Consider the following 17,052-nt stretch of genomic DNA (forward strand, 5'->3'; position numbering starts at 1 on the left):
CTATTAACTCTCTATCTTGTGGTGCTCAATTAGAAGATGAGAATTATATGTTCAAGGACAAAGTAGAAAGGCTTACTAGCAAGAATGAGACTTTGCAAGAAAGTCATGATGAGCTCTTGTGCTCTCATGGGAAGCTTATGGATTCTCATCTCATGCTAGAAATTACTCATGAGGTTGTGGTAACAGCGGTAAAATCATACCAACCTCATACCCACAAGTGCACATGTACACACGTTCCATGTATTTTATCATATGCTAACAATTGTTGCTATCAAGCAAGCCAACCTTTCGTTGAGCATGTATTTGTAGAAACTTATGATGATTCATTACAAAAAAAATGAAGAGCTCAAGGAAGAGGTTGAGAGGCTAAGAAGATACTTGATTCAATGGAAGGGCAAGTGCAATGCTCAACCTTCTCAAGATAACCGTGAAGACATACTGCAGAAGCTTGAGAAGGGATCAACTGAAGCATGCATCAAACCCCATCAAGAAGGTCACATGTCCAATTGTGGCAAAGTCAAGGGACAATTTGGAGAAGTGCAATCTGTTCAAAGTACAACAGTTGCACTCAAGGTTGCGGAGGTTCCAGGATGCGGTAGTGCCGCATCCCAGTGCGGCAGTGCCACACTTGGGTAGAACAGCAAAGCCCCCAAGGCCATCAAGGTGCAACTTCAACCAAAGAAGACTCTCATCACTTGCTTCAAGTGCAAGGAGGGTTACCATATAAGAGATTGCTCCTTGAAGATAGAAGAGAAGGGCATGAGTAAGATCCAAGAGAAGAAGAAGATGGCTCATGTTAAGTGCTCCAACACGAAACACAATGCCTCTATGTGTTCCAACAAGGTTGATGGCCAAGCCACATTTCCAAACAAAAAAGACAAGAAAAAGCAAGAGAAAGTATTATGGATGCAATGAGAAGGGACATGAAGGCTCATGTCCAAACAAGAAAAGTGAAAGCCTTGTGTCATCAAGAAAGAGGCCTATTAGCAAAGTAGCAAACAAGAAGCAAGATAAGAACATTTCTTACAAGATCAAGCGTCGTATTTGCTACACTTGCCGAGGAAAGGTATATCTAAGTATGGATTGTCCCATGGGTAACACTCATAAGCTCAACTCTTTAATTACTTCGAATTTACTTAGGAGACCCAAAAATAACACTTGTGCTAGAAAGGTGATTGGTTCATCATGTGTTAGCACAAAAGCCATTTGTGTGCCTAAGTCTCTTGTGACTAATCTTGATGGACCCAACATAGTTTGGGTACCAAGTTGTGCATGATGAGTGTGGTAAGTACTTGAAGATGATATGAAGCTTTGGGTTGCTTGAGCAAGTTAATTGAAAACATCATCTCAAGCTATCAATCTTATTCATATTGTCTATTCTCTCAAGATTGACCCAAGGCTAAATTGATGGATATATTTGTAACTTCATACTCACCTTGGTAACTAGCACCTGACCCTTGCTAGCTAGCCACTTAACTTGTGTAGTCTCTAGTAATTCACAAATATGTGTGTGTTTGTGAATTATTAAGAGTGGCTAGAGTATTTGAAGTTTAATGATTTTTTTGCCATGCGATGCTTTTAATGGCTCTCTAATAGAGCAAGATCTTATTCATGTTGTAGGTATGAGAAACCACTTTGTGAGGCAATCAAGCAAATGGCCATGGATGATATAAAACCACAAGAAGTACAGGCTATAGAAGTGGAGGCTCCTCCTATCACAACTAATCTGCAACCGGCTGCTGAAGTATGAGCAGCAGTGCCGCTCACACAAGCAACAGTGCCGGGCAACAGTAGTGCCACACAAGAGGAGCAGCACTGCCACAGCAATGCAGATAGTTGTAGCTGCTAGCAGTTCAAGTCATGGACAAAACCTACAACCTATCTTTGAGCAAGATGAAGATGAAGAGATTACCTCATCCATTACAATCAAAAGGGGTGGTAACAACTAAATCCCAAGTGTAAGTTATTTCAAACTAAACTCCTTTGTGTCATGTGTAGCTGCTTAGGAAATTGAAGCACTTAAGAATATACATTGGTTGTTGGTTATGGAAGAAATTTATGGTTGGAATCAGGTTGATCATCTACAAACAAGCAACATACATGACTTGAGTTTTTTTGTGGATTTGAAATGAAAAATTTCAGGTGGAATGATAGTCAAAGAAATGGGCGAGCGTCGAGGTAGGCGACGGCGGTGCGAGGCGGAGGGGCTAGAAACTCGGTCGAGTCACTCGAGTGGGCTTTGCGACGGTTCGCGAGCACTTAGGTTTATGGTTTAACGGATGATGGGCCCATGACGTCTTAGATCGAATGTCAAGAATTTGGCACCCTGACAGGTCCTAACTAGGACGCATATCTACTAGTTAAATATTGTGCTAGAACCCTCTAAACGAACTATATATGGAAACTGTCCCATTACAAACAATAGGTTGCTACTCGCCATAAATACACTTGATTGAAACATTCTTGCATCGTGCCTCATACGAATTACGGCTGGTCTGCTGGACGTGTGACTGTATGCACGTTCTGCAATCTGCACTGCCTTTGCTAGTGAGTTTTCCTTACTGCGTTTGTATTTTGAATGTGAACACACCACTACCAGGCAAGTGTCAGTATGGTTTCATATAATCGGCACTACGCACACATGAACAAGTTGTAACTTAAGCGCAACAATGTTCGAAAGCCAAACGAGTTTGTGTCCGCCATCTGTTTACTCTGTCGCTGCATCTCGCATCGAGACACTATACGGAGCTCATGTCCAATAGTCATTTTTTGTTTTTTAGCTTTTTTTAAGTTTTTCATAAATATGTCCCTGGAGGTATGCTCTCAAAATCTAGACCCTCATCTCAGCGTCGGAGTAATTGGCGCTGAACTTACATGTCTTGGCGCCATAGTTTTTGACGTCTAGGTCTTTAGGCCACGTCAACATCAATGCAGAGCTAGTGGTGACATGACAGCCAGCTCAGCGCCGTGGATCTTAGCGCCAAGCTTGGTGCCATGGATCTTGGTGTCGAGCTTGGCGCCAAAGATCTTGGCACTGAGCTGGCCTTGCGGGTGGGCCCGTTTCCTTTCTCTCTTCCATCCTTCCTTTTCCTCTCTTCCTTTCTCTCGCACTTCTCTCTCTCGCCCGACGCCTCCCACCGCCAGCGCCGCTCCTCCTCGCCACGCCCCACCCCTGACCACTATTGCTGCTCCCAGCCTGCCGTGCGCCCCACCCTGACCATAGGTTCCACGCCCCGTCCTGCCCTGCGCCGCCGGGCCAGGCGTTGTTGCCTCCCCGTCCTCCACGTCTGGCCACACGCGTTGGTCATTCCCCGGTGCCTGTCCCGTGGCCCTCCACCATGCCCGACGCCTTCTACTCTCCACCGCATTGTGCACTACCATCGTTGGACAACTAAATTTCATGCATATGCAATGTAGTTAGTGAGGTTGAATTGTTGTGTAGTAGTTAGTTTATTGATGTACTTAGGATGATAATGTGATAACCTATTTAGTTTAATTAGTTGGTGATCTAGAGATTAAATGATAACCTAGTTAGACTATTTACTTTGTTAGTTAGCTATCTATTTAGTTAGTTATGATAACCTATTTAGTTTAATTAGTTGGTGATGTAGTGATAAGGTGATAACCTAGTTGTTGGACATATAAGGAACTAGTTACTATGTTATTTGCGAAGCTAGTAGTTACCTAGTATGTAGTTGTTGGCACGTAATTTGGATAAAACGAAATGTGTTTGGATTTGTGTATGAAATACATGGACAACCTAGTGAGCATATATATCATGGAGGCACCATGGAAAAAGATCGCTATAGATATGTTGAGTTTGTTGACATGCAAAGCGTGCCTGTGCTATTCAATAAGAAGCCTTCATTTAGTGAGTTGGTTGCTAGAGCTCGAGAGGAGCTACATTGCCATGGAGCTGATGATGATGATGGCATCATAGTGGATGGTGTACTTCACCTAGGTTTCCCTCCCAACATCCTAAAGAAGATGATCCTATTTGGGTGTGCGGATTAGTGGAAGAACTATGTGAGATCGGCTATGAAGAGTCAGTTCCAAAGTTTGAATGTGGTTGTGCGTCGGGTGGTACTTGATCGCATCCCTCATGGGTTTTCCCCAGAAATGGGTCAGCAGGCACACTTTGACCCTCCCGTCCCGGAACCTAATATGGATGTGGAGGTTGCACCTACAATTTTTTATGCTCAATCTGCCCCCAATGAGGTAGTTGGAGATGCTTGTCGGACTCATGATATTGTGGCAGATCCTCATGAGATCCATTTGACACAGAATCACCCGAATAAGTGTTTTATCTACATCATTATTGGGAGCTTAACCCCTTCCTTACATCTATTTTTCTCATTCTTTCCTCATATGTCTACTTATGTTGCAGGAGACATTCCTAACAATATTGATGTGCCCCCTATTGCTGCGCTAGTGCACTATGGAGATGGATTCCGTGGCTCCAATAGTGTTAAAATTATGAATGATTCAAAGCCATATGAGATGGCAATGGCTCTTGATTCTGATGATGATCGTCTTGTTGGAGAGCTGACAGAGAGTGACCTTGAGATGCTGAGGCATATCTTTCTCGGCCACCGTGATCCAAGAGTTCACGAGTTCAGCATGAAGGGGACCATGATGCCTAAGAGGGGGGGATGAATTAGGCAACTTAAAATCCCAACTCTAAGCTATGACCTCTTTTTCTAACCCTTAACAAAACCTATGCAAAAAGAGAAACTATCTAAATGTGCAACTACAGTTTTGCTAGTGTGTTGCTATCACTACCGCAAAAAGGAGTTATGCAAATAATGTAAATGCAGAAGCTAAAGAGTAAGGTAGAGATATGCAAATTCCTATCGATGACTGGTATTTTTATCGAGGTATCAAGAAGTGCGCAAGCTTCCCCTAGTTCTCGTTGGAGCCCCTGGTAAGGAATCTCTCACAAGGGCCAAGCTCCCGGTTGGGTAACTCTGTGGATAGCCTTAGGCCTTCCTCACACCCAAGTGGGTCTCTGGTGTGCCTCTCCCGAACCACTCCCTCCGTCTTCACTATCAAGCTTCCAGCCAAACCGTCGTGGGCCTTGTTCCCTTCGGTACATGGTGGCATCCACACCACAAATGCAGTTGGTGTGATCTCGTAAGACTACAAGCCCCTCCGATGTACAACAATGGTGCGCGTAAGCACCGAGTGATAAGAGATATGCAAACCTCACTAAACACTAGGCCTAAACCTAGAGCAAGCACATAAGCGGTGGTCTAATCAACCTAAGCACTTCGCAAAGCACCTACGCTAATCACCTAATGAATCACTAAGCACTATGCAAGTGGAGATTAGTAAAATGGTGTATCAACACCCTAGATATGTTTCCTTAGCTCCACTAACATCAAATGGCCGGTTGGAGGGTCTATTTATAAGCCCCATTGAGAAAGTAGCCGTTAGGGATGAAATCCTATTTTTTTGCTACTGACTGGATGCTACTTTCATCCTGATTGGAGGCGTCCGGTCATTCCGACCATTAGAGCACTCGATCAACTGATCGGACGCTGATGGCGTCCGGTCACATGCCACTGAATGCGTCCGGTCATAACTTCGCTGCTCTAGAACCTCTCTGGAGTCGATCGGATGCTGTAGTTCCAGCGTCCGGTTGATTTGCCACCAGCGTCCGGTCAGTGCTGAATGTGTTGCCAGGATGATAAACAGTGTCATCGGTGCGTCTAGTCACTTTCAGTCCTTAGGGTCCAGTTGCTACTGCAGACTTTTGTTGCCGAGCAACTGATCGGACATGTCCGGTCCCTATAAGGGTTGTGTCCGGTCACCTCTGTGAGCTCGTTTCTTTGTGATCTTGTGTCCGGCTTGGTTCCAATCTTTATGCTTGGACTTTGCTTGATATCTTAGGTCTTCTCTTATGCTTCTAGGGTCTTGCTTATGGTGTTGATCATGGGATCATCACGTCGCCTTCCTCCAAGTCACGTCTTGCACCCTATTGAACTACAAAACAATCACTTGAAAATTCATTAGTCCAATTTGGTTGTGTTGGTTATCCAAAGTAAATGAACCTATGGTCCATTTTCCTTACAATCTCCCCTTTTTGGTGATTGATGACAACACGACCAAAACAAGCAAATAATAAAATTTTTAGAATTTAAAAACTATTTATTTGCTAGGATGCAATGCAAAGGGCAATGTTATATGGTGCTAAAAGATACCACATGTAAATATCTTTGAAAACTTATCTTGCCCTTGCAAATGTCCCCATGTGGTATTATGGATTTAAGCCTCACTTTTGGTCCTACAAATTCTCCCCATTATATAGACTAATCCATAATCTACTATCATCCCTTTCTTGGACCATTACCACTTGTAAATTATTATGATCGGGCTTGCTTTTGGTCCTACAAATTCTCCCCCTTTGGAATCAAGCATCGATGAGACATAGCAAGATCCGACCACCACGGGAGTCCCCAGCTTAGCTGGTGTTGCTTGCACGAAGAATCCGAGCACTGGGGAGTCCTCGGCTTAGCTGGTGATGCTTGCACAAAGCTTCTGAGCACCGAGGAGTCCCTAGTGTAGCTGGCGATGAAGCCTATGCGATAAGCAGTCCAACCAACTGGCAGTCGAGCAGGAGTGAGCACCGAGCAGGAGTGAGCACCGAGCAGTAGTGAGCGCCAAGTAGTCTGACCAGTTGGTTGGTGGTGAAGTCCGTTTGATAGGTGGTTCGACCACCAAGGGAGTCCTCAACTTAGCTAGAGACGCTTGCACAAAGAATCCAGACATCGAGGAGTCCCCAGTGTAGTAGGCAAGCCCCTAGCGTAGCTAACAATGAAGCGATGAACAATCTAAATGTTGAGGAGTCCCTAGCTTAGCTGGTAAGCCCCTAGCATAGCTGACGATGAAGCATGAGCGATGAACAGTCTGGTCAACTGGTTGGCGATGAAGTAGAAGCGATCAGCGAACAGTCTGATCAACTGGTCAGCAACAAAGTCCATAAACCTAGCGGTCTGACCCGTTGATCGATCAAGAAGTCCAAGCACCAGGTGGTTTGACCACCTAGATGATGATCCTATAATACAAATATGTAGAACGGGTAGTACATGATGTAAAATATATGAACTCCAGAGAAGAATCAGCAATGGTGATGAAATAGCGTATGTAGCTCAGCGATCAGTTGGTGTGAACACTTAGTGTTATTATGAAGATGTATTTATATTTAATATAAACCACCCGACCAATTAGTGTGTAGCTAAGTCTCCTGCCCTAGCTAGCTTGTTAACCATAACATGAAGCACGGGGCCTGTGTGCATGTAGGAAGAACAAAGCATTGCTAAGGAACCACAGCCGACCACCCATAACGCAGAGGGCAGACACTCATGTACGTGTAGGGAGGAACCAGAGATAGGGCCGTCTTTGGGGACATCCGAGCATCAACATGACTGTTCGGGGGTTCGCCTTAGACTTAGCTATATGTCATCTTTGAGATGGTTTACATGAAAGAAAATCATTTGGTGAACAAACATGGATAAAACAGCTTGGAGAAACATCATGGAGATATATGAAGGTTGGAGAATATTTAGAAAAATATTAAAGCATAACTTAGCTTTAGACAGAACGTCTAGTCGGCGGCGTATGGTGTTATCTAGTCGGCGTTGACGTCAAGCACCCGTGGGCGGTGAGCTTCTGATCTCTTCTGCTTTTAGCGGCAGTGAGGCCCCAAAAGATAGTGATGACCACTTTATCATGATCATAGAAGGTGTTGTTGTTGTCCCTAGGTTGTTGGCATCCTCTTGCTTCATTGTTGTTGTTGTCCAACTTTTTGGCTTAGAACTCCTTAGCCAAGATGAGGCAATCCTTCATCTTGTGCTTGATGTTCTTATGGAGAGGACATGGGCCTTCGAGGATCTTCTTGTACTACTCATTGTAGTTGCGCTTGGTGCGAGGTTCGTCAACGGCGGCGACGATGTGGTATGGTCGGCGATGGTGATATTGACTAGATTTGGACCCTTCTGGCCGATCACGACCACTATCCCAATGGTGACTACAGTCATCGTAGCAGCGGTCATTGTGGCATCGGTCGTTGGGTCGCTCATCACTGCGATGAGTTGGGTGATGAGTGTTTGCATCCTTGCTAAAGCGTACTTCGGCCTCTTCAGCGTCAACGTACTGATCGGTGGTCGTAATCATCTCGCCAATCCCCTTTGGTGGCTTTCGGTTAAGCTTAGAGTAGAGGTCATGGTGACAGAGTCCTCGAACAAAGTGTCGGGTACCAGAAAAAGGGGTACCCCAAGCAAAGACCGAAAAAACTGCTTAGACCCTAAAAAGCAAGAACCAATAGAACAAACAAGGTCTTGGCCAAAATCTCCGATTCGCCCAAGGCCCCCTCACCGAGGCCCCCTCATTGAGGCCTTAGAGGAAGCAACAAATCTCTAATTCGCCCAAGGCCCCCTCGCCGAGGCCTCAGAGGAAGCAACGAATCTTTGATTCGCCCGAGGCCCCCTCGCCAAGGCCTCAGAAGAAGTACCGATTCTCCAATTCGCGCGAGGCCGGCTCAGCACTAGCCCCGCGACTGCCGCTTTGACCAAACTGCTCTGGCTGAACATCATGTCCAATCAAAGCGCTCAACTACTCTGACAACCGCACGATGGCACGGTACAGCAAAGTGGCCGACTATACGTCAGTCGCGTCAACACCCTGCCATCTGCGACAGGACGAAGTAGGGGTTACCGATCACTGTGCAGCCTAACTCCTGCACCAAGGATAACGCGACGTGGGGAGTCATGGTTGGGTCCCTGTAACCTTGGAATCAGTGCACCAACCGCTCCATCTTGCCCAAGACCCCTCGACAAGGCCTTGGACTCACTGATCCTGCTCCGTCTTGCCCGAGACCCTCCAGAGGGGCCTCGGACAAACTGTACGTGCTCCGCCTCACCCGAGGCTGGGCTCCTCTCACAACCTCGTCATCTCCGCCTCAAATGTCGCTCTAGCAAGTTGTCGCATCCAATTAATGCGCCTAGCTACACCCACTACATAAGCCACGATCGGCAGCGCACTACTACAGGAGCGACGAGACAACGATCAAATCTCCTTTTTACCATCCCTTGCTAACAATACAGGTACCATACCCTGTAGACGCATGTCCCACACTATTCTACCTAAATCAATTATGAGATGGTCACTGAGACCCCCGCATTGTCGCTTCTAAAGGCCTCTACACAGCGGGCCTCGGCGCGACCAGCTACAGCAGCCGCCAGGCCTCAACACTTCATAAGTCAACAAATCCACAGGAGCACAACATGTCGCCTGCCTAACCATACTGACTAGACTTCTATGGGAACTCCCACGACGGCACACTGCCCCAGGGGTAGAGTACGTCATCAAATAGTCCATTAAAAGCTCTATGTATAGCTCTCTCATGTACGCTAGCTTCCCCCTTGCGGCTATAAAAGGAGGTAGCCAGTACTGTTTTGAGGGGGGGGGGGAGGAGGATAGATCAGATCGGCTCATGAACGCCCACACAAGTAACGCACCTCATTCTGTAATTTAGATTTCCCCTCACAGAGACCTAGGACGAACTCCCTCTCTCACCTAGCTTGTAACCCCCTACTACAAGCACCCCGGTGCGAGGAATACAAGAACACTTTCTTAGACTAGGCGTAGGGCATCCATTGCCTGAACTAGTATAAACCTTGTGTCTCTTTGCATCACCATCCGGAATCAGGAGCACGCAGCACAAATTCACTCGTTGGTTGAGGACCCCTGGTCCAAAATACCGATAGTTGGTGTGCCAGGTAGGGGCCTCTGCGTGTCAGCTTAGTCATCCCAGCAGATTTCGGATGGTAGATCATGTGCGACCGCTGCATCTCAGGATGATCGTCTGGTTCAAGAGCCTAGAGTTCATGTCTCTAGGGCACGAGTATGACATGGTACTCCTCTCACCCAGAGCACCATCAACCGATGACGACGTCATGCACTGGCGGCCCACGCGCGAACAGTGCCCGGGCCGCCGCTCCGGTCAAGCTCACCAGGCGCGACGCAAGCAAGGCCACCCCAACGCCACACGAGTTCAGGGCAACACCCCATGCTCCGCCAATGTCCCACGCCCGGCTGCTGGTACAGAGTCCCTGCATGGGTACCTGTCCGGATTAAGCCTCAACGGGGGAAAACATCGGTGGCGGACGGCATCACCCCATCATCAGTCTCTGTCCCGTCTCCTCTCGAGGAGCTAGCTTCGGCGGAGTAGGGCTTGGCGATAGCACCATCCCCATACTCTTTTGGGCTAACCAACGCCGCCGCCTCCTACGCCACCACTCTCATCTCCATTCATCAATGTCATGCTCTTGACCCCATTACCACAACTCCGATCCACGCCCACACTGACTCCTCAGAGGAGGATGAAGCGTGGGCTGAAGCAGACTTCATCGGGCTTCACGACCCTGAGGCGATGCACCGCTTCATGGTCGTAAGCGACTACTGCTTCGGCTACTCCGACTCCGACGATGAGGACGCTCACGACCTGACTCATGAGTGTTTCCAAATCGAGCTCGAAATGCCAAGCATGGGCAATGAAGGCGGAGCGGCAGCCAACACCACGCCGCCACGCAGAGGGTCCCTGCCAGTGCTAGCGGGTGTCCCCACCCCCGATGAACTTCGATGCCTAGACTTGGAGCAGCTCCGTGAGCTTCAGGCCAAGGTCGAGCAAGACCGACTCCTCCTACAGCAGCTCTAAGCCACCCTCGAGCAAGAGCAGCGGGGTCACGGTGATGGCGGAGCGGCCCGACGAAGAGCTAGCGACGTCCACCGCCACATCATTAACGACGAGGGGAGTGAGCAGCCCCCAGTCTTCAACCGCGCTAGCCAAAACATCGCGGCAGCGGCAACGCTAGTCAGAGCAATGCCTGAGCCCTCTACCATGGTGGGACGACGGGTCCGTGGCGAGCTCCAGGAGCTTCTTGAGACTGCCACGGTACAGCAAGCCAAAAACTCCGCATCTCGATGGCGCGGGGACACCGCAAAATAGCCCTCGGTGCACGACCATCTTAGGGCTCCCTCGATGCACAACCGCCTCAAGGCTCCCTCGGTTCACGACCGCCTCGACGACTGACGCAAGGCGCAAGATGACCACAACATGGTCAAAGGGCGATGGCGCCACGACCATGATGGGGCCACCCAAGGCTACCAGGCGCACCGAGGCAGCCGCTACGATAGTGGGGAGGACTGCAGTCCTTCTCTCGGGCCACCTGGCCCTCAGGTCTTCAGCAAGGCCATCCACAGTGTCCACTTCCCAGCCCAGTTTCGACAACTGGCCAACCTCTCGAAGTACAGCAGCGAGACCAACCCCGAACTGTGGCTAGCCGACTACCACCTGGCGTGTCAGCTAGGCGGCGTGGATGATGACCTGCTCATCATCCGCAACCTTCCCTTGTTCCTATTAGACTCAGCGTGAGCCTGGCTCAAACTCCTTCCCCCCATGCAGATCCACAACTGGCGAGACTTGGTAAAGGTTTTCGTCGAGAATTTCCAGGGCACGTACATGCGCCCAGGGAATTCCTGGGACCTCAAGAGTTGTTGCCAGAAGCCAGATGAGTCTCTCCGAGACTTTATCCGGCGATTCTCCAAACAATGCACCGAGCTGCCTAGCGTCGGCGACTCAGAGATTGTCCAGGCGTTCCTCTCTAGCACCACCTACCATGACCTGGTCCGGGAGTTAGGCCGAAGCATGCCAACCACGGCATCGGCACTCCTCGACATCACCACCAGTTTCACCTCAGGCGAAGAGGCTATTGGGGCCATCTTCCCCAACAACAATGCCAAAGGGAAGCGGAGCGATGAGACCCCCGAGGTCTCGACATCTCACCCTGCCCAAAAGAAGAAAAAAGGTCATTAGGGGAAGCGAGAGGCCCTCGAGGCCGGTCTTGTCGTGGCCGTGGACCGCAAGAACCCCTAAGGCCCAGGGCTCTTCGACGACATGCTCAAGAAGCCCTACCCTTACCATTAGGGCCCGGTGAAGCACACCCTTGAGGAGTGCACCATGCTCCGGCGTTACTATGCCAAGCTCGGACCCCCCAACGACGACGCCAAGAAAAGGGGCACAGGTGACAGGGAAGACGACAAGGACGATGGGTTCCCGAGGTTCAAAATGCTTTCATGATCTTTGGCGGACCTTCAGCGTGCCTAATGGCGCATCAGCGGAAGAAGGAACACCGAGAGGTCTTCTCGATTGAGGTAGCCACCCCCCAGTACCTCCACTGGTCTTAGGAGGCAATCACCTTCGACCGAAAGGACCATCCCGACTATGTCCCAAACCCTAGGCAGTACCCACTTGTCGTCGACCCAATCATCGGCAACACTCGGCTCACCAAGGTGCTGATGGATGGAGGCAGCGGCCTCAACATCCTCTACGCCAACACCTTAGAACTCCTAGAGCTTGACCGGTCATGGCTCCGAGGCGACGCCGCACCCTTCCACAGCATCGTGCCAGGGAAGCGCACATGACCCCTCGGACGCATCGACTTGACCGTCTGCTTTGGTACCCCCTCCAACTACCACAAGGAGGTTCTTACCTTCGAGGTAGTTGGGTTCAAGGGAACATACCATGCCATTCTGGGGCGCCCGTGCTATGCCAAGTTCATGGAGATCCCCAACTACACCTACCTCAAGCTCAAGATGTCGGGCCCAAACGGTGTCATCACTGTCGGGTCCACGTACGAGCATGCATACGACTGCGACGTCGAATGCGTCGAGTACGCCAAGGCTGTCATTGAGGCTGAGACCCTCATCGTTAACCTCGACCAGCTCAGCAGTGAAGCACCCCACTCCAAGCGCCGGGCCGGGACCTTCGAGCCAGCAGAGGCCATCAAGCTCATCTCGGTCGATCCCACCTGCTCCAGTGACCGAGCACTAAGGATCAGCGCCACCCTCGACAATAAATAGGAGGCCGTGCTCGTTGACTTTCTCCATGCAAACGTTGATATTTTTGCATGGAGCCCCTCAGACATGCCAGGCATACCAAGGGAGGTCGCCGAGCATGCCTTGAACATTCGGGCTGGCTCCAGACCGGTGAAACAGCGCCTGTGCTGATTCGATGAGGAAAAGCGCAGGGCCATCGACGAGGAGGTGCAGAAGCTTTTGGCGGCCGGATTCATCAAGGAAGTGTCCCACCTAGAGTGGTTAGCTAATCCTGTGTTAGTTAAAAAGAAAAATGGAAAGTGGAGGATGTGTGTAGACTACACCGGTCTAAACAAGGCATGTCCAAAAGTTCCGTTTCCATTGCCTCGAATCAACCAAATCGTCGACTCCACTGCGGGATGCGAGACCCTGTCTTTCCTTTATGCGTATTCTGGTTACCATCAGATCAATATGAAAGAGTCCGACCAGCTCACGACTTCTTTCATCACCCCATTTGGCCTATACTGCTATACGACTATGCCATTCGGCCTCAGAAACATAGGGGCCATGTACCAGCAGTGCATGACCCGAGCCTTTGGCCAGCACATCGGGCGAACCGTCGAGGCCTATGTAGACGACATCGTAGTCAAGTCCAAGTAGGCCAATGACCTCATCAAGGAGCTAGAGATAGCCTTCGAATGCCTCAGGGAAAATGGCATCAAGCTCAACCCCGAGAAGTGCGTCTTCGGGGTCCCCCGAGGCATGCTCTTGGGGTTCATAGTCTCGAAGCGCGGTATCGAGGCTAACCTAGAGAAGGTCTCAGCCATGACCAACATGGGACTGATCCGGGACATCAAGGGAGTGCAGAGGGTTATGGGATGCCTTGCGGCCCTGAGTCGCTTCATCTCATGCCTTGGCGAAAAAGGTCTGCCTCTATACTGCCTCTTGAGAAAATCCGAACGCTTTTTCTGGACCCTCGAGGCTGAAGAATCCCTCACCAAACTCAAGGCACTGCTCACCAATCCTCCCATCCTAGTGCCACCAACTGAAGGCGAAGCCCTCTTACTCTACGCTGCCGCAATGACCCAAGTGGTCAGCGTGGCCATAGTGGTCGAGAGGCAGGAAGAAGGGCACGCTCTACCCATCCAATGACCTGTTTACTTCATCAGCGAGGTGCTCTCTGAGACCAAGACACGCTACCCCCACATCCAGAAGCTAATCTATGCCATAATCTTGGCTCGACGCAAGCTGCGTCACTACTTTGAGTCCCACCTAGTTACCGTGGTGACATCTTTCCCCTTGGGAGAGATAGTCCATAACTAGGAGGCCTCGGGTAGAATTGCCAAGTGGGCCATAGAGCTCATGGGGGAAGCCCTGTCCTTCGCACCCCGAAAAGCCGTTAAGTCTCAGGTCTTGGCCAATTTTGTGGCAGAATGGACTGATACCCAACTACCGCCTACTCAAGCCTAGGCAGAATACTGGACCATGTACTTCAATGGGTCTCTGATGAAGACTAGGGCAGACGCGGGTCTGCTCTTCATTTCACCCGTTGGAGTACATATACGCTACATAATCCGACTCTACTTCACCGCTTCCAACAACATGGCCGAATACGAGGCCCTCGTCAACGGCCTGCAGATCGCCATCAAACTTGGGGCACGGTGTCTCGACGTTCGAGGAGATTCACAACTCATCATCAACCAAGTGATAAAGGAGTCAAACTGCCACGACCTCAAGATGGAGGCATACTACACGATGGTACGCAGCCTAGAGGACAAGTTTGATGGCCTCAAACTCAACCACATCGCACGAAAGTTCAACGAGGCCACAGACGAGCTAGCAAAGATGGCATCAGCATGGACCCCGGTCCCCCCAAACGTCTTTGCCAAAGACCTCCACAAGCCTTCCATCAACTACATATCAACGGCAGAGGCAGGCCCCCCGGTTGGGCCCATCGCAGGGCCCGAGGCCCCCTCTATCGCCGAGACCTCTGCTACCGAGCCCGAGGCCATGGCAATCGATGCGAAACCTCCCATGGGTGACCAAGGCATGGACTGGCAAGTCTCGTTCCTTGATCGCCTCGTTCGAGGAGAGCTTCCTGCTAATAGGACCGAGGCCCGATGGCTTGTGCGATGAGCCAAGTCCTATGTCCTCTGCAACGACGAATTGTATAGGCGTAGCCCATCCGGTATTCTCCAATGATGCATCACCACCGAGGCTAGCCAATCCCTACTTTGGGACTTGCATGTGGGAGCCTGCGGGCACCATGTGGCGCCTCGGGCGCTCGTGGGAAATGCCTTCCGCCAAGGTTTCTACTGGCCAACAGCGGTGGCCGATGCCATGAAGCTAGTACGCTCCTGCGAGGGATGCTAGTACTACGCTCGACAGACGCACCTCCTGGCCCAAGCCCTCCAAACCATCCCCATCACGTGGCCATTCGCCGTGTGGGGGCTGGACATGGTTGGACCTCTGCAGAAGGCACCCGGGGGCTATACCCATCTGCTGGTAGCCATCGATAAATTCTCCATGTGGATCGAGGCTCGTCCAATCACTCAAATCAAATCTGAGCAAGCAGTGCTGTTCTTTACAGATATCATCCACAGGTTCAGAATCCCGAATGCCATCATCACCGATAATGGGACGCAATTCACCGGCCACAAATTCCTAACGTTCTGCAATGACCACCACATCCGCGTGGCCTGGTTGGCCGTAGGGCATCCTAGGACAAACGACCCAGTAGAACATGCAAATGGCATGATCCTACAAGGTCTCAAACCTAGAATATACAACCGGTTCAAGAAATTCGGCAAGAAATGGCTTACCGAACTCCCGTCGGTCATTTGGAGCCTAAGGAATACACCAAGCCGAGCCACGGGGTTCACACCGTTCTTCCTGGTCTATGGTGCTGAGGCTATCCTCCCCACCGACTTGGAGTACGGTTCCCCGAGGCTACAGGCCTACACGAGCAAAGCAGCCACACTACCCGCGAGGACGCCCTCGACCAACTGGAGGAAGCCCGAGACATCGCACTACTACACTCGGCCAAATACCAGCAAGCCCTATGATGCTACCAAGCTCGGTGCATTCGGAGCCAAGACCTGAAGGTAGGTGACCTAGTGCTGAGGCTAAGGCAAAGAAGTAAGGGCCGCCACAAGCTGACCCCGCCATGGGAAGGACCATACATTGTTGCCCAAGTACTAAAGCCTAGAACCTACAAGCTAGCCAACGAAAAGGGCGAAATCTTCACCAATGCTTGGAACATAGAATAGCTACGTCGTTTCTACCCTTAAATTTCCAAACATTGTTTACATTGTTTCTTGAAATTCAATAAAGAAGCGTTCTTTAGTTGTTATAGTCTTTCGAGGAACCCTCTTATAGACAAGTCGATTGTATGGAACCTAAGGACCGAAAGATCATCCCAAAGGCAAAAGGCCAGCCGAGCCATGAGAACGGCCTACACCCCCAGGCTACAGCAGCTCCCTCACCACCTTTTCACCCAAGGGACAGCTTAGGTTCTGAGGAAGTTCTTTACAAAAAAGCTGTCTATCGATAGGGGCTCGACGTCATAATAACGCTATAAGGGAGACTCGGCTCTGCCTCTGCAAAGCTGAGCCTCCCTCAGGGGCTATAAGGGGGGAACCCCCCCTAAGTCCTGGACACCATTTTTTAACCATCTTTCGAAAATTTCTACGCCAAACTCTCTCATGCTCCGACAGGACCATCACAAAAAACCTAAGAACCAAAAGCTTGTCTCAAGGCCAAAGGGCCGATCGAGCCGTGAGAACGGCCTATGCCTCTGGGCTATGGCAACTCCCTCACCACCCTTTGCCAAGGGACGGCTTATGCTCCAAAGAAGTTCTTTGTGTGTGTCCAAGAACGAGATAGAGGGTACAGGCTCAGAAATAGAACAGAAAATAGTTAAAAAAACGCACATGTGCAAATATTTTAAAGGCCTCAACGACCACAAAACGTCACGATATGACAATTAACCCAATCCGGTTACATGGCCACTTTTGGCCCAGGTCAACGCTTAAGGATCAGCGCCTGGCATGGGAGGGACCACATCTTCTTCAAACAGACAGGCCAGCGCTGTGCCAGGCACCTCGGCCGCCTCCATCAGCTTCGCGACCTCTGCATCGGCCTCCTCGTCACCTTTCGACAAGACATAGCCATCGC

General features: G+C 50.1%; 1 protein-coding gene across 1 annotated transcript; it reads left to right on the top strand.

The window, feature by feature from the left end:
• Window positions 1-14,478: 14,478 nt before the first annotated feature.
• Window positions 14,479-15,012, top strand: LOC136523895 (uncharacterized). The gene has a single exon (XM_066517422.1). The coding sequence runs from the start codon at window positions 14,479-14,481 to the stop codon at window positions 15,010-15,012; it is 534 nt and encodes a 177-aa protein (XP_066373519.1).
• The last annotated feature ends 2,040 nt before the right edge of the window (window positions 15,013-17,052 follow it).

This window comes from Miscanthus floridulus, chromosome 18, assembly GCF_019320115.1.
Source record: "Miscanthus floridulus cultivar M001 chromosome 18, ASM1932011v1, whole genome shotgun sequence".
Taxonomy (NCBI): Eukaryota; Viridiplantae; Streptophyta; class Magnoliopsida; order Poales; family Poaceae; genus Miscanthus; species Miscanthus floridulus.

Bases quoted from the DNA above. Each gene is read 5' to 3' on its own strand.
- LOC136523895 (XM_066517422.1), top strand. From the start codon at position 14,479: ATGGCCGAATACGAGGCCCTCGTCAACGGCCTGCAGATCGCCATCAAA.